This window comes from Eptesicus fuscus, chromosome 16 (genome assembly GCF_027574615.1).
Source record: "Eptesicus fuscus isolate TK198812 chromosome 16, DD_ASM_mEF_20220401, whole genome shotgun sequence".
NCBI lineage: Eukaryota > Metazoa > Chordata > Mammalia > Chiroptera > Vespertilionidae > Eptesicus > Eptesicus fuscus.
Genome location: NC_072488.1, coordinates 21,579,515 through 21,604,012, shown reverse-complemented (window position 1 = coordinate 21,604,012; position 24,498 = coordinate 21,579,515). Strand labels below are relative to the sequence as shown.

Sequence of the window (24,498 nt, the reverse complement as noted above, 5' to 3'; positions counted from 1 at the left end):
AGGCACGGCAGGATCGGGCCTAAACCAGCAGTCGGACATCCCTCTCACAATCCAGGACTGCTGGCTCCTAACCGCTCGCCTGCCCGCCTGCTTGATTGCCCCTAACCGCTTCTGCCTGCCAGCCTGATCGCCCCTAACCACTCCCTTGCCGGCCTGATTGATGCCTAACTGCTCCCCTGCCGGCCCAATCGCCCCCCCCCCCCCAAACTGCCCTCCCGTGCTGGACCGATCGCCCACAACTGCCCTGCCCTGCCGGCCTGATCGCCCCCAACTGCCCTCCCCTGCCGTGACCCACCTCCTCCGCCGGGACCCGCCTCCTCGGCGCTGCATGGAGCCGTGGGAACCCCAGGCCTCACCGTGCAGAGCGGCCACTGGGCCCCGCCTCCACTGTGCATGTGGCCATCTTGTGGCAGCCATCTTGTGACAACGTCGTGCGCAAGGGCCACCTAGGCTTTTATTAGTATAGATTAGACACTGGAAAGAAAGAGGGATGTAGATGACTGGCATCCCAACCTCGATGTTTAGTATAAACTAGTGTCAGAAGGTGATGATATTCATGACAACGCTGCACTAAATTAAGCACATATTAAGTGTTAGATATCCTACCTAATAAAATGGTAATATGTAAATTACCATCACTCCGCTACGCCCACGATTGGGCCAGAGGGAGGCGCAGGGGGCGGGACTCAGGGTGGCCGGGGTAGCCGATTGGGCCGGCAGGACGCTGAGCTCGCATCACCAGTGGCGGCGCGAGCTCAGTGTCTGCGCCATGGCTGTGCTGCGAAACAGAAGGGGCCTCTGGGGCAGCGAGCTCACGTCCCTCTGCGGACCATCAAACGCGGGGGAGCTGGGTGCCTATCTGCTCCGGCACCAGGCCTTTCGGAAGCCTCCGCCGCGCCGGAGGCTTCTGAAAGGCCTGGTGCACCAGTGGACAGGCACCCAGCTCCACCGCGATCGAAAGCGAAAGCATGTAGGGGACCCTACACGTGCATGATTCAATCATGCACTGGGCCTCTAGTTCTTTTATATGTCCTTTTAATCCTGATCTTGTAAGGCAAATATTTTATCCAAATTCATTAATGAGAAAACTAAGGCTCAGAGAGGTTAAATAATTTGCCCAAGCTTCCAAAGCTAGTAAACGTTATAAGGAAGATTCAATCTCAAATTTCTATAATTATAAAATTCTCAATTATAATTTTCAATTTAATGAAAATAAAATGTTTCATCTAAGTGATGACAGTATGATATAAAGCATGATTAATATTTAAACAATCATCAAATACATTTGTCTACCATAAAAAAGGAATAACTGATCCCATAACATTTGGTTAATGAAATACTAGGTTCGACGGAGAATTCAGTTACTGAAAAAAAATTAACTTTAATTACACTTGGTGCAATAAAGATTGGAGGAAAAAATCTCCAATGACCTGAGGCTCATTTCCGTCCAGACTTCCTGTTGTAAATATGCTATGTCACATTAAAGCTCTTTGAAAAATGAATGATCTTGAACCAAACATAATCAACAAAATAATGATTAACCGAAGGCTGGCACAAATTCTACCAGAGTAATAGAATTCAAATTCAGCCTCTTAAAAGAGAATTCATATTTAATACTTACATCTCAATGTAAGCCAATGTAATATCTATATATTGACAGAAACATACGTAGACTTACATTTAGAATTCTGCTGTTTTATACTTTTATACTTATCATAATTTACCCACAAAACCTAACAACAAATGAACTTTACAGTATCATAGCTACATTTCCTACTATGTACAAAATTTGGGAAAATTACTTCCTAATGTTTATTAGAAATCATGTATTTCTGCTTATTTTAATAAGGCATAAAAACTGAGCATACCACATTAGGCATTATATTACTATGAATACTATACCCTTTGCAAATGTAATAATGTACTGTCTTTCACACAAAATTAAATTAGTAAATTATCATGTAAAATATATGCTCTAATGTTTCATCTGACGGCACAATGGAGTCATCTTATATTCCCTTACTTCAGAAAAACAATACAAATCAACCAAATGGCTGAAGCAGGTAATATATTCTAAGGCCACAAAATAAGGCCAAGTTAACTGGATCCTGAAGAAATGAACCTGTAATTCTGACTGCAGAAGCACAGTTTTGATAACCAATGAGCTGCTAACCATGTAATTACTTGCAGATCTAATTACTTTATAATGTAATATTCTAAATGTAATTGAGAAGCAAAGTCTTTAACAAACAAGTCTATTTGTTATTGTTTATAAGTTAAAAAAAATAAACTTTAACCCTTATCACATACCACATTTAGAAATTAATTTGAAGTAGACCATAGACCTACAAGTAAAAACACTAGTCATAGGGAACAAACAATAAATTAGACTTCATCAAAAATTTAAAATTCCTGGTTATCAAAAGTCATCATTCAGAAAATAACTAGGCAAAATCAAAACATGAAGAAAAATGGCATATATAGTTGACAAAGGATCTGTATTCATAGTACATAAGTTAAACAAATCAACAATGAAAACATAAACAAAAACGCACAGTGAAAAATAATTTAAAAATATAAATATATGTTGTCTAATCTTATATTTTTAAATTTGATTTTCTTCACCAACTATTTAGAATATTCCAGTTTTAAATACATCATTAACATTAGAAAAGAAGTTTATGATATCTTGTTGTGTGTATTTATAGACTACAAAAAAATAATGTATTATAAATATAATTTAAAATGAGCAAAGCATGAATTGCCCTAAAAGTAGAAGGGAAATCCTACAACCATCTGACAATTAAGATTAACACAAGTAAAAATAAGAGTGCATTCAATGACTCTTAACGAATTAGTAACAAGTGAAAAAGCTAAACCAAAACATAACAATATCCCTTTAAGAACATTCAGAGATTTTAAAAAGCCAAAACTTAAAAGAATTTAAATCTTTAGTTATTACAGCATTAGACTGGGTTTGGCCTTAAGAAATAAAATTGCAACAGCAACTTCTTCCCTTGGAAATTTTCCCACTGTCAGTCTAAACACACAACAGACATAATTCTAAATATTTTTCCTCTTTTTATCCTTCAGTAGAAAAAATTGTGTGTACATTATTTACTAAGAAGCATGTTGTGATGTAGCTAAAGACTAATGTATAGTTAGCTAATAGATCTAACCAGCCAAACATGTCAATTCCTATAGCCTCCCAGCGACACTGTACACTATGTCAGAGCCTGCAAAACAATTTTACTACTGTTGGGTTCCACCTATCACTCCTTTTAGTTAGCAAAACCCTGAATGCTTTTTACAGATGTACCCAGAATCTCAGGGTCTCTAATAAGGACTGGGGAAAAAAACCCTGAAAATGATGAAATGTAATACAAGCACACTCATTTATTATACACTAGAGGCCCGGTGCACGAATTTGTACACCAATGGGGTCCCTTGGCCTGGCCTGCAGGATCAGGCGAAAACCGGCTCTCTAACAACCCCTGAGGGGTCCCAGATTGCGAGAGGGTGCAGGCAGGCCAGGCCGAGGGACTCCACCGGTGCACAATCGGGGCCAGGAAGAGATGTGGGAGGTTGGCCAGCCTGGGTGGGACTGTGGGTGGGCTCCAGGGCGTGTCCAGCCCATCTCGCTCAGTCCTGATCGGCCAGACCCCAGCAGCAAGCTAACCTACAGGTCGGAGAGTCATAGTGACCCTGGTGGTCAGTGCACGTCATAGTGAGCAGTTGAGCAGCCTTAGCATACATTAGCATATTACGCTTTGATTGGTTGAACGGCCGACCAGTTGACCAGACACTTAGCATATTAGGCTTTTATTATATAGGATTGTCTATGGCTGCTTTCATGCTACAACAGAGTTAAGTAGATACCTTTACAGTAAGTTTACTTATTATAAGACTGTAAACACGCACATTAAAACACTGAAAAGGACTGTTTAGGAGGGTAGTATCATAAGTAATTTCATCTTGTCTCTATCTTCCAACTCTTGAGGTGTGATTTTATTTTCCATGAAAATAAAACTTTCCCTGGCTGGCGTGGTTCAGTGGTTGAGTGTCCACCTAGAAACTAGGGAGGTCACAGTTTGATTCCCCATCAGGTTACATGTCTGGGTTGTGGGCTCAATCCCCAGTAGGGGCGTGCAGGAGGCAGCTGATCAATGATTCTCATTATTGATGTTTCTCTCTCTCCCTCTCCTTTCCTCTCTGAAATCAATAAAAATATATTTTAAAAAACTTTAAAATTAAAAAAAAAAAAACTTTTTAAAAGGCTATAATAGCTTCTATCCGATTTCTTTTCCTCCACAGCTCTTCTAATTCATCTAAGTCTTCCCCATACCAAGTAACAGCACCAAGTTGATCGGGCTAATAAATTAGGAGTTATCCATGATTTACTCCTTTTCTTCATCCTTACATGCATCTAACAGCACATCCATAGGCTCTTCAAAATATATTACAAATGCTACCACTTCTTTCACCATGACTACCCAAACCCCAGTTGTCATCATCTTTCAATAGTAGTCCTACAAGAACCTCCTGACCATGATCTCAGGTTGTTGGGATTTGGGGGGGAAGGAACTTAAGGTAGTAAAAGTTTGGCATTAAAATACAGATAACCCACACTCAAATAGTCTAAAATATAAGTTTTATTATTCTTATTCTCATTTTGAAAAGAATATCCTCAATTCTTAAAACAGGTTTTTAAAAGGGAATCTTTCAGCTTTCGTTTAATAAGTCCTGCTGCCTCTTTCCTACATTTCTAAATTTAAAATGTTGTAAAACACACCAATAATAATAATAATAATAATAATGCCAATTTTTACTTTTTGTTACTCCTCACCTGAGGATATCTTTTGCGTTGAATTTTAGAGCGTGGAAGGGAGGGGAAGAGACAGAGAGAGAGAAACATCAATGGGAGAGCAGCACATCGATTGGCTGCCTCCCACACCTACAAAATCAAGCCTGTGAACCCACCACCCTTCAGTTCTCAGGCTGACATTCTAACCACTGAGCAAAACCAGCTAGGGTGCCAATTTTGACTTCTTAATGTGTCTTAGGATGTTGGTGACCAAGGAAAATGGATTCACAGTTCTCCTATAGCTCTATACCTTAAGTAAAATTTAGTGATTAAATATTTTACAAAACACTCATTCTCCAATATTCCACTTTAGAGAATAGTAGCAAATGAAAATCGTGTGGTGTAGTAGAAAAGTGCACCAGATTTTTAAAGGCATGACACTTGGAGTTTAGTTCTTGCTTCATCACACAAATTGTATAATTTCTAACTTTGCCCTCGTAAATCTTATAGCTTCTTCACTTATAAAATTTTCTATTAATGCCTACTCTAACTCCTAAAATTGTTAGTAAATCAAGAAAGTCCATGTCCTTTAAAGTAATTTTTAAAGCAAACTTTAAAATATAAATACAAAATGTTAATAATTATTGAAATATCATTTTATGTCAGTCTACAAAGTTTTAAAGTTAAATTTCCTCTAAATTATTTTTCAAATACAAAAAAAATTAATTAAACTCTTTACTAGACAGCTATAGTAATTAAGACAGTGTGGTGTTTACTTAATGATAAATTGCAATCTATGAAACAAAATGCAGAGTCCAGAAACAGATCAACACATGTGGTTTATTGATTTTCAGCCAAGAAACCAGGGCAATTCAATGGACAAAGGCTAACCTTTTTAACAAATTGTTCTGGAAAAATAGGTATCAATATGCAAATAAATGAACCTTGATTCTTACCTCATATCCTACACAAACATTAATTCTAAAGGGACTATCAGCCTTATAAAAAGGGGGAGAACTAAAACTATAAACTTCTAGAAGAAAATAATAGGAGAGAAACTGAGACATAAGAAATGCATTATTTCATTTCTACCCCTAGTTCCTGACATAAAACTCCTAAAACCCTTAGAATTTTTCTGAGTAACAGGGATGAGAGGAGCTCCTTTCAACCATACCTAAGTTTATGCTAATCGGGTGACCTTCGGAGGATGGGAGCTGGTTGCCAGAGAAACCACCCACATTAGAGGGTTAGAACTTTCAGCCCCAATCCTCAGAGGAACTGGAGATCAACTCAGTCATCATTGCCAATGATTTAATCAATCACGCCTATGTAACAGGAGCCTCCACAAGAACCCTAAATGACGGGGTTCAGAAAGCTACCAGGTAAACAAGCACATCAAAGTTCTGGGAGAATGACATACCCAGAGGCCTGGAACCCCACATTCCCTCCCATATACCTTTTCCATGCATCTTTTCCATTTGGGTATTTCTATGTTGTACTCATAATAAACCAGTACTATAGTAAGTAAAGTGTTTTGCCTGAATTCTGTGAACTATTTTAGCAAGTTATCAAACCCAAGGAGGGGGCTAAGTGAATCCCCCATTTATAACTGGTCACTCAGACGTACTTGAGGCCTGGGCTTGAAATTGGCATCTGAAGTGGGGGACAGTCTTGTGGGACTGAACCCTTAACCTGTAAGATGTGCATAAACTCCAGATATTACCAGAATTGTCTGATGTAGAAAACCCACATATTTGGTGTCAAAAGTATTGAGCAGAAAAAGTAATTTTCTTTTAGAATCTTTATGAACTTGAGTTATGCAAAAATTTCTTAAATAGGACACAAAATTATATACTATAATGGAAAAAATGATAAATTAAACTTCATAAAAATGAAGTGATAAGCCCTAACAGGTTTGGCTCAGTGGATAGAGCGTCGGCCTGTGGACTCAAGGGTCACAGGTTCGATTCTGGTCAAGGGTACCTTGGTTGCGGGCACATCCCCAGTAGGAGGTGTGCAGGAGGCAGCTGATCGATGTTTCTCTCTCATCGATGTTTCTAACTCTCTATCCCTTTCCCTTCCTCTCTGTAAAAAATCAATAAAATATATATATTTTAAAAATGAGTTGATAAATTGGATTTCATCAAAATAAAATACTTTCACTCTTCAAAAGACACTGTGGAGCCCTGGTTAGTGTGCTCAGTGCTTAGTGCATCAGCCCAAACAGCAAAGGGTCTCAGGTTCAATTCCCAGTCAAGGGCAAGTACCTCAATTTTGGGTTCCCTCCCCTTCCCTAGCAGGGGTGCCTACGGGAGGCAACTGGTCAATGTGTCTCTCTCACACTGATGCTTCTCTCCCTCCCTTCCACTCTCTCTGAAAATATCCTCTGGTAAAGATTAACAACAAAGAAAGGACACTGGAAGAAAATGTTTACAAAATACATAACTGATAAAGGACTAGCATTGAGAGTATATAAGAATTCTCAAAACTTATTAAGACAAACAACCCAATTTAAAAAAAATCGGCACCAAATAGGCAAATCCATAGTCAGAAAGTAGATTAGTGATTGTGGGGAGACATGTATGTGAATGCTTATAGCAGCTTTTATTCAGAATAGCCAAATGTTCATGATCTGGTAGGTAAATAAACTAATAAATGTTACTCAACAATAAAAAGGAACTACTGAAATGCATAACATAAATGAATCTCAAAAGCATTATGCTATGGGAATATCACAAAAGACTACAGCCTGTAAGATTTCAGCTATATGAAATTCTAGAAAAGACAAAATGTAGCAATAGAAAGCAGATCAGTGGTTTCCAATAACTGGGGGTGAAGAGAGAGGATTGACTGCAAAGAGGTACAAGGGAACTTTTTTGGGTAATGGAATATTGGTATCTTAATTGTGACAGTGGATACACAATTATATAAAATTTTCAAGAGTCCATTATACTCTTAAATTTGGTATATTTTATTATAGGAAAAACATAGCTCAATAAAGCTGATTTTAAAAATCTGAAACCTCAAAACTATTCTGTAGTTCTATTCTTTTTCACTAAAATCAAGATATGATAATGAGATGTTCTGTGATGTTTTTGTTTTTTTTTAAATATATTTTTTATTGATTTTATTACAGAGAGGAAGAGAGAGGGATAGAGAGTTTAGAAACATCGATCAGCTGCCTCTTGCACATCCCCCAGTGGGGGATGTGCCCGCAACCAAGGTACATGCCCTTGACCGGAATCGAACCCGGGACCTTTCAGTCCGCAGGCCGACGCTCTATCCACTGAGCCAAACCGGTTTCGGCTGTTCTGTGATGTTTTAAGACAAATGACTGTGAGAATTTGCTATCAAGAATGCAGTTCATTTAACAAAAATACCTGACAAATTCCCAAAGGAATGGAGTACACTAAGTTTTAAAGACCAATAATACAAAATAGCAGATTGGTTCATCCAGGGATACACAAAACATCAGTGATGAGAGGTAAGAACAGATAAGCAGACACTAAGCAGGCGAATAAAACATTTTCAAAGCAATGCGCTAAAGATACTTTCTCATACAACTCTTAGGAATGTGTCTTTATCTTAGCTGTTGGTTTTTAAATTCCCTAATTTTTCCTAGGTTATATGACAATTCTGTCAATATCATATATGTGTATCACATAATAAACCTATAATAAAAAAAAGGGTTATATGCTAATTAGACCGGATGTCAAATTAATATGCTAATTAATTCCAGCCGTCCTTCCTGACAAAGCTGGTACCAGAGGTAAGCCAGCCTGGGTCCCAGGTGCCTACGGGCGGCCGGAGGAGGGAATCTGGTGCCAGCAGTTGGGGGAAGGAAGGCCTACTCTTGCATGAATTTTCGTGCATCAGGCCTCTAGTAATGATATAAGAAGAAACAAGATAGCAAAAAATTAGGCAAGAAAAAGGATACTGAGAGGACCCACATAAGATTCCAAAATTAAGGGAAGTAGTGAGTGGTAAGGCTGGAAAAGTTAAGCTGGAGCCAGGTGGTGGGGAAGCTTGGATATCAAGCTAAGAGTTTATCTCGCAGTGATTGGAAATGATAAATAAAAAAAAAATTGTAAACTGGAGACCAACAATAAAAATGTATTGAAAGAATAATCCAGTGGCTACAGGAAGATTAAATGAGACTGGCAGAGATTAAATGCTAAAACATTAATTTCTAAATACTAAGACAATTTCCTAAAGTAGGTCAGAACACTGAAAATTGTATCAATGGTTTTCAAACTACTGAAACAATTTCTTTGTTGTTGCTGTGACACAGGCACACTCCCGTGGGTCTTATCCATAAAACATCTAACATCATCTTACAGGTGCTACTACTAAACAACTGCTCACAGCACAGCAAATAGCCTGAACTGCTCTAAGTACCAAAGTAGGTGTTAAGTTCCGGAAAGAAAGAGGGCCAGAAGGTGAAAGAGGTGACCTCATCCTGATCACACAATCCACTGTTTGCCTCTACCATAACCACCACCCACAAACAGCTGTTTGGAGCTCTCCACAGCATCCTGGGAATTCTCCTTAGTAACTGTATAGGGGTCCTGAATCCAGGTTGACAAAGAGTGACCTATAGTAATTAACCTGCAAAAAAATAAGATTTTATAAAAATACAAATTCTTCCACACAAAAAAATTAAAATCAAAAGTACATGTCTAAACATATAAAAGAATAAACAATAAAATCTTAAATATAAATGAAGCAAAGACAAATCAAGAATGAACACCTAAGAAAATACAGATTCCAAAACCTTATCATAAGAGCAAATACAGTGACTAAGATGCATGATAACAAAGTAGCCTACACCACTGTCAATGTTTTACCTACCTGTTTTTGCATCCCCAAGAGAACTTTTCTCTAAGCTTATCTCGACACAACCAATCCCCACACAGGTTATATCACCATCTATACTATAAAAAAACGATAGCAAATTTATAATTGACAATGCAGATATCAATGTTTATACAGGAGTCACTGATGTCCTAAGAGTGAGTAATTCAATGAAAACTGCTATTGTCTATCCCCTCACTATCATATAAGCTTCAGTAGAGCAGATTTTTGTCTGTTTGTTTTTTGTTCACTGATATAGTCCTCATATGAAAACAATCCCTGGTGTGTAGCAGTTGCTGAATCAATATTTGTTGATTCGATTTTTATGCTGGGAGATACAGTTCATTTCAGTCACCAAAAAGCTGTCACAGACATTACTGTACTAGTAATCATCCCCACCCATATGAAGAGTTACAATAACAGGTTCAGTCTTATTCCATCTACTTAACAGTTACTTTTGAGAGTATTTTTAAAGCTGAAATTAAGATATTTTGGTCCTTTAGAAAGTTATTACAATTAATTTATATAATGTGTAACACAGTTCCTGGAATCATAGCTGAATAACTGTAGGGCCTTTGCCTTACTATCTCTTTTCAAAAAGTTATTCGTATAGCCTGGCTAGTGTGGCTCAGTGATTAAGCCTCAACCTATGAACCAGGAGGTCACAGTTCGATTCCTGGTCAGGGCACATGCCCAGGTTGAGGGCTCAATCCCCAATGTGGGGCGTGTAGGAAGCAGCCAATCAATGATTTTCTCTCATCATTGATGTTTCTATCTCTCTCTCCCTCTCCCTTCCTCTCTGAAATCAATAAAAATATTTTTTGAAGTTATCCATGTAAACCAAATTTCTTACATCCATGAACTACAGCACCAATGACTATTTCCAACAGCAAGTATACTGTAGATGATAAACAATTATAGGACTCATACTCCATCAGAGATATAGAAAAAGCAAATATCTTAGAAAACTAACACTTAAATAGATAACAGAGAAGACAGAAGTCATTGAATTCACTGCCTTAAATTAGGATGACACCAGGAGGACACATATGACAACAGCCCCTCCATAGGTTGAAAAAAAATGCAACCAAAGTGAGCTCTATATGTACTTTGTTATTTTCTCAGGTATGGGAGTAGGAAAAAAAAAGTAAAAGTTATTCCTTTAAACTGTTTCCAAGAGCTGAAGGGTCCATTATGACCTGACCTCTATTTTTCTACTTATACTCTAAACCAGTGGTTGGCAAACTCATTAGTCAACAGAGCCGCAGTTTGCCAACCACTGCTCTAAATGAAGACATGCACTTGGAAAAAAAAAAACACATAAAAGGCTAAATGGTGAAGGTTTAAGGTAACCCTCCATGTTTACAAAGCTTCCTATACTTCACCATCACAATTCTTATTACTCTGTATTTTAAAAGCCTGCATTATAAGCTCCATAAGAGCTTTGTTTATAGCTGAAGACTGCTGAGCACATACCAAGCATTCAATAAATATTTTCTGAATAAGTATTGTCTGAATCCCCCACAGAATTATAAGCTTCATGAGAGCAGGGATTTCAAGTGGCTCATTTACCAATTTATCACTGCACTTAGTATAGAGAGTATGATCAAAGAAGCTAAACAAAACCCATTTACTTACTGGAAGTGTTTATGACCAAGAAACAACAAAAAAATAAGTGACTTATATAGGACCAAACCCATTACCTTAGCCCCATTAAAGTATGCATTAATGAACTAAGAAGTTTCAGTGTGCATATAATCATTAAATCTCATTCACAAACAAAAATTTCAAGAAATGTAAAATATTGCCCTGACCTGATCTTGGTTAGAGCGTCGTCAAGATATACATACCAAGCTTGCAGGTTCGATCCTCACTCAGGGCACATACAAAAATCAACCCTTGAACTCATTAATAAGTGAATCAACAAATCGATGTTTCTTTCTCTCCCTTCCTCTCTCTCTTTAAAAAAATCAATAAAATAAAAACCTTAAAAATTTTTAATAGAAAAAAATAAAGTCAAATATTGATTACTTCCCCAATCAGCTCTCTTTATTCTCAACTTTGTTTCCCAACACCGTATCTCAAATAATGCACATTAGCAGATCCTAATAAAATCAAGAAACTGTGCCCAAAACATCCACACTAACCTTAATTGGAGAGAATTACAGATGAATGCCAACCCCTGGCCAGTGCACTCAATGGTTAGAGCATCAGCCCAGGCACCAAAGGGTCTTGGGTTCGATTCCCGATCAAGGGCATGTACCTTGGTTACAGGTTTGAGCCCCGATGTGTGTCTCTCTCACAGTGATGTTTTTCCCTCACCTCCTCCCTCCCTTTCTCTCTCCCTCCTTCTCTTCCACTCTCTCTCTAAAAATCAATGGAAAAAAATATCCTCAGGTTAGGATTTAAAGAAAAAAGATGAATGCCAAGCAGTACTCAAAACAGTTAAAGGAAATCAAAGGCGATGCCCCAACTAAAGTCAAAACAGGATATCCTTCAAAGTTTAAAAAATAAAAAATAATAATTTTTTAAAAACCTCCTACTCACTCATCAACAGAAGTCAGTTATGACACTTTTCTGGAACAAATAGCTCAAAGAAAAATGCAAACAAATTTTGTCATTTGCTCTGATGTGTCAGTTAAAGATCAGCATAAGACAGTCATTTGGAGAGCGTTAAGCATGAATTGAAAAAAAGATTTAAGGAAAGGATAGATATCAACACTAATTAGTTGTTTTAAAACAGGAAGTCATCAATTTTGGAAAGTCAGAGAAAGTATATTCTTACAGGGAAAAAAAAGTGCATTCTTATTATGGAATACTGCAAATATAATACAGCATAATTTGACTAAAATATCCTAATCCTTCCGTTTTCCAAGGATTTATGTTAACAAAAGAAACAAAAGAAAGATCACCTTAAAAGAAAACACAGAGAGCATAAGTGGGCTATAACATGCATGTATCATCAAGTTTGTAAGCTAAAAGCTCATGCACTTATATTAATATAAGGCCTCATTCCGAAATCTATTATTTTACTCTGAGGAACATATGGTATCTGTTATTCACAGTATCATCAACATTAGCAATATTTATTAGTTATGATCCTGTCCCTGTAGATGTGACACCACACAATTTAAATACGTATAGGCCTTGAACTCTGGGTTCTTCCATTTTGAGCTTCAAAACAATCCTTACGTAAGTCAAACCAGCTTTGTTATCTGGTTTCCCAGCCCACAGCAGACTTAAAATTGGAAATAAAAAAGAGAGAGTAGAAATAATCAATCCAGTAACAATGAGCACCCCTAGAGATAAGAATACCATCTCCTGCCAAAAGAAACCACAATTTCTTAGGAAAAAAGCTGATTGCAGAATTAGACCAGAAAGTATAGAAGAAAAGTTTGAATATCTTGTCATATCAGAAAGCAAGGAAGCCAGCAAAAACCACTAGGATCAGGACTCAAGATGCTCCCACAAGTCAAAGATGGACAAATCTGAGCATTTAAAAAAAGAAAGAGTAACAGTAGCAGATAGAAATACATCAAATACATAAAAATCCATTACGTTCAATCTATAGGATATATAGAAGACAAAGGAGCATGTTAAATACCACCAAAGAATACAATCAGCACTTGTGTTAAACTCTATAGGACAAAAGGTCTAGTTTCTTTAATAAACTGCAAAGGAAAAAAGAAAAAGGAAATAGAAATAAATAGATTAAAAGTCTTAAGAGACAGCAAATCTTGTTTGAATCTTCATGTAAACAAACCACTATAAAGTGACATTTAAGAGAAAATCAGAGATATTTGCATGTTTGATATTAAGAAATTACTGTTGCCTGGCCGGCATGGCTCAATGGCTGAGTGTCAACCTATGGACCAGGAGATCACAATTCGATTTCCAGCCAGGGCACATGCCTGGGCTGCGGGTTTGATCCCTAGTGTGGGGCGTATAGGAGGCAGCTGATCAATGATTCTCTCTCATTGCTGCTTCTCTCTCCTCCCTACCTCTCTGAAATCAATAAAAATAAGAAATTACTGTCAAATTTAAGGTCTGATAATGAAGGAAGAGTACTATCTTTCAAGCGATATAAGTTCAAATATTATAAATGAGACTGTTAAAGAATAATAAATAAAAAGAAAGGAAAGATTAAAGCACACTGACACTAAGTGACAAACAACAGCAAGAAGACAATTTTAACTGTCCAGAGTCATTTAGTGTGTGGAGCAAACAGCCGTACGCAAATAGCTCTTAAAGGCACCACTAGTGATATTACAGCACAGAACCATGTCTAATGCTCATAATAATCACCATCAACCATCAAGAATACACAGCTTATGTGTTAAATTATGTCCTATATACACAGCTTAAGAAGACCAGATGTCCAAATAATGATGCATTAAAGTTTATATATTTGCTGAGAAGGAAAGATGATCACAATGTTTTAAGTGGAAAAAAGCATGGCTGATTTTGCGGCTTAAATATATTTTCTTTTAACCAAGTTCCTCACACACACCCTAACACACCTTGCTCTCTAAGATAGTTGCTGATTGTTTAAATATAGACACAGGGTAGTAAGAAATATCCTGAATGACTTCTCATTGACAGCAAATACCTTCAAACTAATTTACATTAATGATCTAGTCGTGCATGTGTTTAACACAATGTTTAACTGTAAGATAAATATTATGCAGTTACAAAATTACAAAAGAACCATAAAAATGTTCACAAACTTAAAATGACTTAATTCAAAACCTGAACCCTACTTAAAATTATATAAAGTATATATGCATGTGATTACAGACTGAACTGTGCACCTGATTCATCTCAATGTGTCAAAGAGCAAGAAAGTCCTCAAAAAATGATGGAAGCCCTAACTGGTTTGGCTCAGTGGATAGAGCCTGCGGATTGAAAGGTCCCAGGTTCAATTCCGGTCAAAGGCATGTACCTTGATGTTTCTCTCTCATCGATGTTTCTGACTCTCTAGCCCTCTCCCTTCCTCTCTGTAAAAAAATCAATAAAATATATATTTTTAAAAATGATGGGAACGTTTCAAAACAATGCAGAAACCAGCATGAATGGGCACCCAGGACCCAAAATGGCCCCAATTTGAGCTTCAAAATAAACAGATTATGACCCATTGAAAAAAAAAAAAAAAAGAATATCTGAGTTCATACAGATATAAATAAACCAATAGACTGAAGGTCTGATGAGAAACAGAAATACAAAATTTCAAAGCACTGCCTACAAAACACTTATTAATTACAAAAATATTTTTAAAGTAATTTTACAATGGAGAAGCCTGGCAAACACCACCTTAATTCAATGATTCTAGTGGACATCACTAGTTAATGGGACAAATAAAAACTGCGTGCCATCGGGCAGGATACAATGAAACAAAGCACAGCTTCACTTCTGTGGCATTGGTGCCAAAGATACATAATTTGCATCTAATCAGGAGGAAACATCAAATTTAGGGCCATTTTGCAAAACAACTTGGCCTGTAATCTTGCAAAGTGTCAAGGTCACAAAACTCAAGGAAAGACTAAGAAACTCCTCCAGATTGAAGCAGACTAAGAAGACAGGACAACTAAATGCAACATTTGATTCTAAACTGGATCCTTTTGCTATAAAAGACATTATTAAGACAATTAGCAAAACTTGCATAGGCTGAAGGCTATAGTAGTAATGTATCAATATTAATTTCCTGATTTGCTTGGTTGTAGTATGGTTTTGTAGGAGAATTTCCTTGTTTATAGGATGCACACACTAAAAGGTTAGCAGGTGACAGGGCCTCAGTTCAGCAATTTAATTCTGAAATTGTTAAAAGCATGAAGAAGACAGACACCCCTACCTCTTGGGCTAGGTAGAGGCTGCAAACATCTGCCTAAAGAGACCAGATAATAAGATAAATACGTGAAACAAACTATGTGTAAGGTAGGGACAGGAGCTGCTTGCCTGTCACACCCCTTAGTGAGTATATACATCGTGTATGGAACGCAAGCCCAGAGTGGCAAGGTCATTCCATTTGTCAAGAGAAACCAAAGATCCAGATTTTTATGTGAAATTTCCCAATCTTTCAAACACTCAAAAGGGCCAAACAAAACATGTCTGTCGGCTAAATTTGAACCACAGCTGCCTCTGGCCCAGAGGCATGTTTCCCAAACTGAGGCCTAGGGATAAAAGGAAACCACATGATATACATGGAACATATGCTTGGGAGCCACAGTTTATCCCAAGAGTTTGCCTGGAATTTTTTGGGACAGGAGATATTTCTATTTCCATATTTTTAAAATACATATCATGGAGTAAAACGTAAAGTTTGATTTTTAAAAACTTTTCAGTTGAAAGTAATTTCAAGCTTACAGAAAAAGTGTTAAGAACAAGAATAGCCATAGTTTTTACACCTATTGTTAACATTTTACTCACTTGCTTTATTTGTACTTGAGTATCCTCTCATCCTCTTTCATCACTTCCTCCCTCTCTATCTCCCTCTATATGTGGCTATGCAAATATACAAGCATTTATATGTATATATATAAAATACATATACATATTATACAATTTTGGGGGGGAACCATTTGAGAATAAGTTACATATACCATGGCCCTTTTCCCCTGAAAACTCCAGTGTGTACTACCTAAGAATAAAATAGGATAGTTATCAACTTCAATAAATTTAATATTGATGCAATACTTTTACCTAATCTACCATCCACTTTCTCATTTTGCCAAGTGATCCAATTATGCAGTCATCCATTATAGCATTATCCCCTCTAATATAAGATCCAGTCTAGGATGAGGTATTGCAGTTGTCATGTCTCTTTAGTCTCCTTTAATCTGGAACATTTCCATAGCCTTCTTTTGTCTCTATAACACTCATACTTTTTAAAAAGAATTCAGTATTTCCTCATGATCAGATTCAGGTTATGCATTACTTGCTAGAGAACTGCAAGTGATGTGTTCTCAGGGCATCACATTCAGAGGCACACAATGTCCATTAGTGCTATTTATTTTGATCATGCACTCAAGGTGTTATCTGATTTCACGACTTTATAGTGTTACTATATTTCTCCCCTTGCAACTAATAAGCAATATACAGATATTTAAGACCATGTAAAATTCCTGCTCCTCATCAAAATATCCCCTAGATGTAGCATCTATCAATGATTCCTATCTGAATCAATGCTTATTATAACAGCTGTGAAATTATCATGAATTTTGAAGTTAAGTAAACTCCAAGTTTTGGCTACACCCCCAGATCCCTTAGGTGTAAGTGCTCAGTCTCCTCCACTTTAGAAGCACCATACTGCAATGGTATGTGTGCAAGACTGGAATAATCAGGCACAGCCTCCTGAAGAAGAAGAAGAAGAAAAAAGTGTGCTTGAGCCATGCCTTAAAGACCAGATACATTTTAAATAGCTAATGAGGGGAGAACCAACTTCATCAGAAAAGCTAAAAACACAATATGGTAAATTATTTTGCCAAAAAAAAAATTTTTTTTAAATCCTTTTGTAAAGTAAGTAACATACCCTAACCTATCAGTTTTATAAAACCACATTTCTGCAAACTGAGTTTGTCTCAATTAAACTGATTCTAGCCCAGGTTGTGGCTCAATGGTTAAGCATCGACCCATGAACCAAGAGGTCCCCATTTCCAATCCGATCCCCTTCCCCCTCGGTCAAGGTACATGCCCAGGGTTGCAGGCTCCATCCACAGCAGGGAGTATACAGAATTATCTCTCACTGATGTTGCCATTTCTCTATCCCTCTCTCTAAAATTAATAAAAACATTTTAAACTGATTTTAGAACTATATATATTTTTGCTGCTATTAACTGTATTCGAATTGTATATTCAGATTCTAAAAAGCTCAAAAACAAAGAACACAATTCAATATAACTACTTCTGATTGTTCATCCTCCTTTTCACACATATGTCGGCCTCTCACCTAGTCTCTCAAAGATAGGGATTAGCCACTAGAAGTGTACCTTTCATCTGACTGTGACTCATAGTAAGAAAACTTTACACTGTAATTCTAAGGTAAAAATACAAAATTGAAGTTTCTTGAATCAACATTATGTGAAGCATTGATTTTTTAATGTTTATTTCTTCCTTTCTTCTCCTCCTTATTCTTATTCTTATTTATTTATTTATTTGGCTAATCCTCACCTGAGGATATTTTTCCATTGATTTTAGAGAGTGGAAGAGAGAGCGAGGGGAGGGAAACACCAATGTAAGAGAGACCCATCATTTGCCTCCAGCACATGCCCAGACCAGGGCCTGGGAATCGAGCCTGCAACCCAGGTATGTGTCCTTGACCAAAATCCAACCCGGGACCGTTCAGTCTGCGGGCCAATGCTCTATCCACTGAGCCAAACTCTTTATTCTTTTTAGTGTTAGTCTTAACCCCAAATAAATCAAGTTCTAAATCCATAATAATAGTTCATACACAAGACCTGCACTTGAAAAACAATATCCTAGAACAGTGGTCGGCAAACTGTACAACGATTGAAATTTCTTTTGAGAGCCAAATTTTTAAACTTAAACTTCTTCTAACGCCACTTCTTCAAAATAGACTCGCCCAGGCCGTGGTATTTTGTGGAAGAGCCACACTCAAGGGGCCAAAGAGCCGCATGTGGCTCGAGAGCCGCAGTTTGCCGACCACGGCCCTAGAACCTAGCGTAGAGCTCTTTATCAGATGGCCAACAAATTTCTTTCCCAAATTTTACTCATCACGAAATCTCCACTGCTCTGCTGTGAAATTTCAGACACAAGAGAGAGTCAGCCTTCAACAGATTTGTAATTTGTCTGGAGAAATGAGACTTATAATAATTTTAAGACTTGTAATAATTACTTATACCTTATAAGAGGAGATATTCCATGATAAGTGCCCTAAGAATGCTCCTATGCTAAAAGTTCAAGGGGTAAATACTTTAGGCTTGGAATGAAAGTAACAAATAAGGAAGGGTGTTTAGAAAGGGATATTTGAGTTAGACCTTGAAGGGTACTGGGAATAGTCACAGGGATGAAAAAGTACCAACCAAATTTGGGAAACAAGAAATAGGTCATTGGCCCGGACATATTAAGACAGCAGAACGAGATAATGGAGGACCTTGAGAACAAGGCTAATGTTTGAAATCAGTCATTAAGGCAATGAAACAAACTAAGAGAGTGAAGGGCACAATCAAAGCACTGCTTTAGGAAGATTAATAGGAAGCTCCTCCCCCCGCCCCCCCCCCCATAAATGGAACAGTTGGCGGTTCTTGAGGCTATCAATAATCCAAACATGAAATAATATTTGAATTGTGGTGAAAAAGGCAAGTAAGGGATGAGAAAAGGTGACAAGAATTGACAAGTCTTAGCAGAGATTTTAATGTGGTAGGCAAAAATGGTAAGGAATCAAACATGATTCTGACCTTTCAGGCCTGGGTGATACAGACAGTGGAAAATAAGGAAAAACGCTGAGTTAGAGGAAGAGTAATTCAGATTCAGGCATGTTAGATATGATGCACCAGTGGGTCACGAAGTCAGTAATGGGGTAGGGAAAAGATATTAGACTCCATCAGAAAAATCTCAGTTCAAGTAGAAATAATGGTTAGGATCCAATGGAAAAAAAAAACAAACACAACAGAGTGCAAACTTATAGCTATGATTTTAACTATTTAAAAAGCTAGGCATAAAATAAAAAGACTAAAAACAAGAATATCAACATGTTAACGTCAGTTGCATACAGATGAGTTAGAAATAAAGATAATATTTTTTCTTCTGTACTGTTTTCATTATTTAAAATAATACAAATACAAACCTGACAAGTCAGTCTCCCCCACTCCTCCCCCCACCAAAAAAACTGAAAATAGTAAAATCTGGATCCAAATATCTTTTTTTAAAATCTACAACACTTTGAACCTGTTTCCTTATCTACATAAGGGGAATTTCGATTTTCCCCAGGTTACTGTGCAGGTTAAATGGGATAAAGCTTTTTGTTAATTATACATCAATAAGCAAAGTTAAGGCATTACAATAGTCTGAGATAGCTAAACTATAGGACAAAATATCATACATAGATTCAGAAATATACTATAGATATTCCACACTGAAGCAATAGTTGAAGTAGATTATTTTCTTATTTTTTAATGCCTTAAAATCCATCTAATTTAAAATCATAATGTTCTTCTCAAATTTCTTATGAACATTGAAGTTTTACATGTTACAGAAATGGACTCACATATATAAAATTAATATAGTACTTTCCCCATATGTTATTCAAATTTAAATATAGACAGAAAAAGACCAAATAATATTATTCCCTAATATTCGAACTGCTAAATAAACTACTCCATTGTTTTAAAAAGCCAGGGTCTACAGAGATAAATTTAGCAATCTCCAAATGTTCTTTCAGAAGTTACAAGCTTGATACATTGCACAGCATTCTAAATGGTGCTTTTCCCTCCCCTACTCCCATTTCAAGTACTTTACTTATGCTTACACATATCTATTTAAAACTAGATAGTAAGCTCCTAAAAGGCTGATTTGTCCTTCCTATAAGAACAACAAACATGGTAATGGTCATAAAATAGGTGTTAATCCACGTACATGTACTCTAGCTAACTCATATTAACAGATGCTGCAGTGACCATGTAAGAGTTACTACTCATGTCATGTAATATAACTTTAGCCTATCTTCAGCCTTTTAAGAAACAACCAATAAGAATTAAAAGTTAAGAGGAAATTCCCCAAATAATGTTATCACATGAGAAACATTGTATGTGACTAAATATATAAAGAATGCTTTAGACTAGATTTGTAGAAATCATAGACTGCATTGTTCCTTTAAGAAAGCAAGAGTATGTGAGATAAGAATCATAGTCTTAATAATGTACTGTTAAAAATATTTTCTTAAAATATTTCATAAGTTGAAGCATATGTTACTATTTGTTCATATACCCTGCACCCAGAATATTATGTTTCCTATACTAACCCACAATTTCATTCATGACAATTTTTCTTCAGAAAATAAATTTTTGAGTTTTATTTGGGGGTTTTAAAAAAATCTTTGGAGCAGAAACAGTTAAAACTGACATAGTATGTTGTCTTTAACTTACTTTAGTATAAACTAGTAAATTCCAAGGTAAAACTCTTGACATTTTTAAAAGACATTAAAAAGACTAAGCATGAAATGCACCTATCCCCTGCCTTATGAAAATCAATAAAAAAGCCATGTCAATAGCTTCCCACTTTTGCACATATCCCTATGATTTAAAATATATACTGTATATACATGTTGTACGTGTATGTATACATATATAGTGATTTGGAGGCTGGACATCAAGATAGATTGTTTAGGGTACTCCCCCCCACACACACACACACACACACACACTAAGTTTTAAAAAAATCATTTCCAAAGTGCTGCCATTTTTAATTATAATTCGTAAACTAAAGGCTACTAGCCTAAGGGAAATTCCAAAGTACAAGCACCTGCCAGCCAAGTTGCCTGAAACTCATCAGCTGCAGAGATTTAAAGCATCCTTTAGTTGTTTTTACGTAAAACAAGTTATACAACTGGTATATTATTTCAATGTAGCACACATAACATGGCCAATCACTTAACATTCCTCTCAATTATTTCAAAAACCACTACACACACTTTTAATTGCCATTAGACATCTTATAAAATGCACATAATAGAATGTTTTCCTTATCTAAACACTCAACAAGGGTACAGTTTAAATTTTAAAAGGTTTTCATTTACAAGGTGATTTACCAGAAGATTCCCTTAAATAATCAGTTTCTCTAGAATCATTCTGTTTATAAAGCACTCAACTTTTCTGCTTATAAAAATATAGTTTTATCACTATAAAACTATCTTTTTAAGAACCCATCTAGCATATAAAAAGAGATTTGCACATACACTTTCTTGAGAATAAATAAACGCTTTCAATACTTGTGACCCCAGAAGAACTCTACATGTTTTGAATTCTTGTTTGGTTAAATAAAAGTTTTTAAACATCTACTAGAATACAAGTGCTTGCCTTTACATTCATAGCTCTCCTGATGATAAAATAAAGATCAATGTAACTCTCAGCTCTAGACTAATGAACTGCAGGGAACAGAAACAGGCAATTTGGCAAGAGCGAGCAAAGCTCTGCTTAAAGGCTACCAGTAAAATATACCAGCACTATCCCTCCCCCACCCCAACCCTTTAAGGTTTCAATTAAGATGGGGCCTCGTTTTTCTTACAAGGGGCACAGAAAGAGAAAGCACAGTGCTCCTGCTGAGAAGTATCTCCATCAAGATCAGCTCCAGAAATACTGCCAGGAAACCATTTCTTTCCCTCTCTGCTGACACAGGTTCCTCTCTTTAGAGACCAGCATCACCCCTGTTGCTGATCAACACCCTATCTAAAGAAAGGAAAAGTTTCATCAATGTACCACTGAAAGGATGGCATCAAATGAATAAGAAAAAAATCCAATACTAGGGTCAACTCTGATGCTTTTTATGAAACGTGGGAGCCCCAACTAAAATTCACCTTCATCTAAGTTGCCTCATGAATTGGCAAGAGGGATCAAGTTATTTAACAAGGCATACCCCCACTATTTCAAAATAAAACTTAGTGCCCCAACTGATGAGAAAGACTCCCTCAAAACACAGAAGAGGAAGCTTTGCCAAGTCCTTTCCAACGGGAGAGAAGCAGAACAGCTACTTCTACGGAGTAGTGATTCCACCAATCCTACAGGCTGAGGAGCCAACATCCGTCAAGGCCCTCAATTTTCGCCCCAGTATATGATCACCCATTTGCCACCATAGAAGACAAGTCTTTAGGTCCAATATAATTGGCAAATAAATTCAGGCAGGAGGGGGGGTGAGGGGGAGAAAGCAGTGAATAGTTGACGCCTTTTTAAAAGGAGCCTAAGAATGAAATAACCTGACTATGTAAGGAATCAAAGATTAGATAATGGACAACAGGTGCCTTTGGGGGGGAAAAGAGTAACACTCAGCCGCCTATTTTAGGATTTCACTCTCGAAGCACTTCTAATGTTGTTTTCTTCCCCAAGGGCCAAAATTACAGGGTTTTACCATTTAATACTCATAACAGGCCCAATGCTCTTGGACTTACTTTCTTTACTTTAGATTTAAAAAACCCATCTAATCCCAACATGGCCAGATCACGCACTGATCCATGAACAGGAACCAACTAGGGACCGGTCCTCAAGAAATGCAAAACAAAGGTGTTTGAATGCAAGCTACCTCTAAATAGAATACTCCAACTACAAATCCAGCAGCGGGTATCACCTAACTGCAGTATCAGCCAAAAGCAGAAACTGTTTCTCTCACCATCATAACAATTGATCTCAATCTTTACAGTAACCAGATTCCGGTGGCCTGGGAGGACAGTCATTCCAGACACAGGCTGTAGGGCCCCGAGGACCAGCCTCAAGTTCTGATTCCCGGAGCCAGTTACAACCTTTACTACCTTTATTTGGGGGAAAGGGGACACAAAGGACACTCGATGCCTACTTCCTCACCTCTCCCCTTTCTCCATTCCACAAAGACAACATGCTCCAAAAAAAAAAAAAATGGAGAATCCTTTCTTTCCCTGACAAAGGCCCCTTTTCCTGTGCCTTCACTGGGCAGGATTACTTCTCCCCAACGTGCTTGCAAAGCCAGAGAAATACTGCTTTCACGCCTCTTAGCGGGGGTCCCCCCAACGCCGATGCACCTCTTCCTTCTCTGTGTTGAACAAGTGATGCTTCAGATGTTTCTGGTTCTCTCCACCACCGCCAAAACGTGCGGAGAAGGGAAGGGAAGTTGTCAGCTACTTGAAAGATGCAAGAAGTCTCCCAATTCAAAGTGAAGACGGGGGATTTGGGGGTGCCCCCTTCCTGAGAAGAAACGGGGGGGAGGGGGTCCCTACACGAAAAGAGGGAGGCTCTGCGTGGGTACGGGGTGGCCCGACTCTGAGAGTTCGGTGTGTGGAAAAAGGGAGGAATGTTATACCTTGAAAAAGGGTCTGCGCGGGGGGAGCCTTGAGTGTAATGGGGAAGGGCGTACCAGCTCTCGGGGCCTCTCGGGGAGAAGGGGGTTCCCACTTTAGGGACAGGAGGGCCAGGCAGTGAAGGGGGGGCCGGGGGGGAAGCGGGGTCTTACAGAGGAGGGCTGGGCCAGGGGGGAGGGGTTCTGAATCCACCGCAGCCAGTGGCGGGGCGGCAGCCTCGAGGGCAGCATGTGCGGTGGAACCACCGCCATCCCGAGGGGCAGGGTGGAGGGCAGGGCCTGGGCTGCACGTAGAGGCCACCAAGTTTCCACCCTGAGCAGCAGCCGGGAGGATTTCCCCACCGCACTCACCGAGGCTGCCGGCGAAACCGTCCATCTTGCGGGGAAAGCGCCGGGCTCCGGGCTCAGCGGGGCGGGCACTTCATTCAGCGGACGGAGAAGAGTGGCCGACGCTGAGCCTGACCCGCTCGCTCTTCCAGCCGCCCGGCTCGGCTCCCAGCCCCCGCCCTCGTCGTCCGCCCGTCTGCCCGTCCGTCGGCCCGCCTCGGGGTCGTCAGCCGCGGCCGCCAGGGCCACTTCCCCGTCAGGTTGAGAGCCGCGCCGCTCCGCCGCCTGCCCAGCCTCCCTCCCAGGCAGCAGCCGGGAGCGCCGCGCCGCGCCGCGCCCCGCCCCCGCGCCCGCGCAGCAAGCGCCCCGCCCCCGCGCACGCCGTCACGTTTCCGACTCCGCCCCCTCCCCCACGTGACGACACGGAGGCGGGGTCTTGGCGACCCTCGCTTCTCACCTTGCCTCGGCCTGGGATTCCTCCCACCTCGCGCGGGACTGGTGGCTGCGCTTGCGCAGTGGGCTCG

The 24,498-nt window shown here is 38.6% G+C and overlaps 1 protein-coding gene across 2 annotated transcripts in view; it reads right to left on the bottom strand.

The window, feature by feature from the left end:
- The window catches only part of EML4 (EMAP like 4), a 148,635-nt gene extending 124,350 nt beyond the window's left edge, over positions 1 to 24,285 (bottom strand). For both annotated transcript variants that reach the window (XM_008162201.3, XM_054727897.1), the window contains exon 1: positions 23,999 to 24,285. In XM_008162201.3, coding sequence (XP_008160423.1) covers positions 23,999 to 24,023 — 25 coding nt within the window. In that variant the 5' untranslated portion in view covers positions 24,024 to 24,285. The remainder of the gene's footprint in view (positions 1 to 23,998) is intronic.
- Between the last annotated feature and the right edge of the window lie 213 nt (positions 24,286 to 24,498).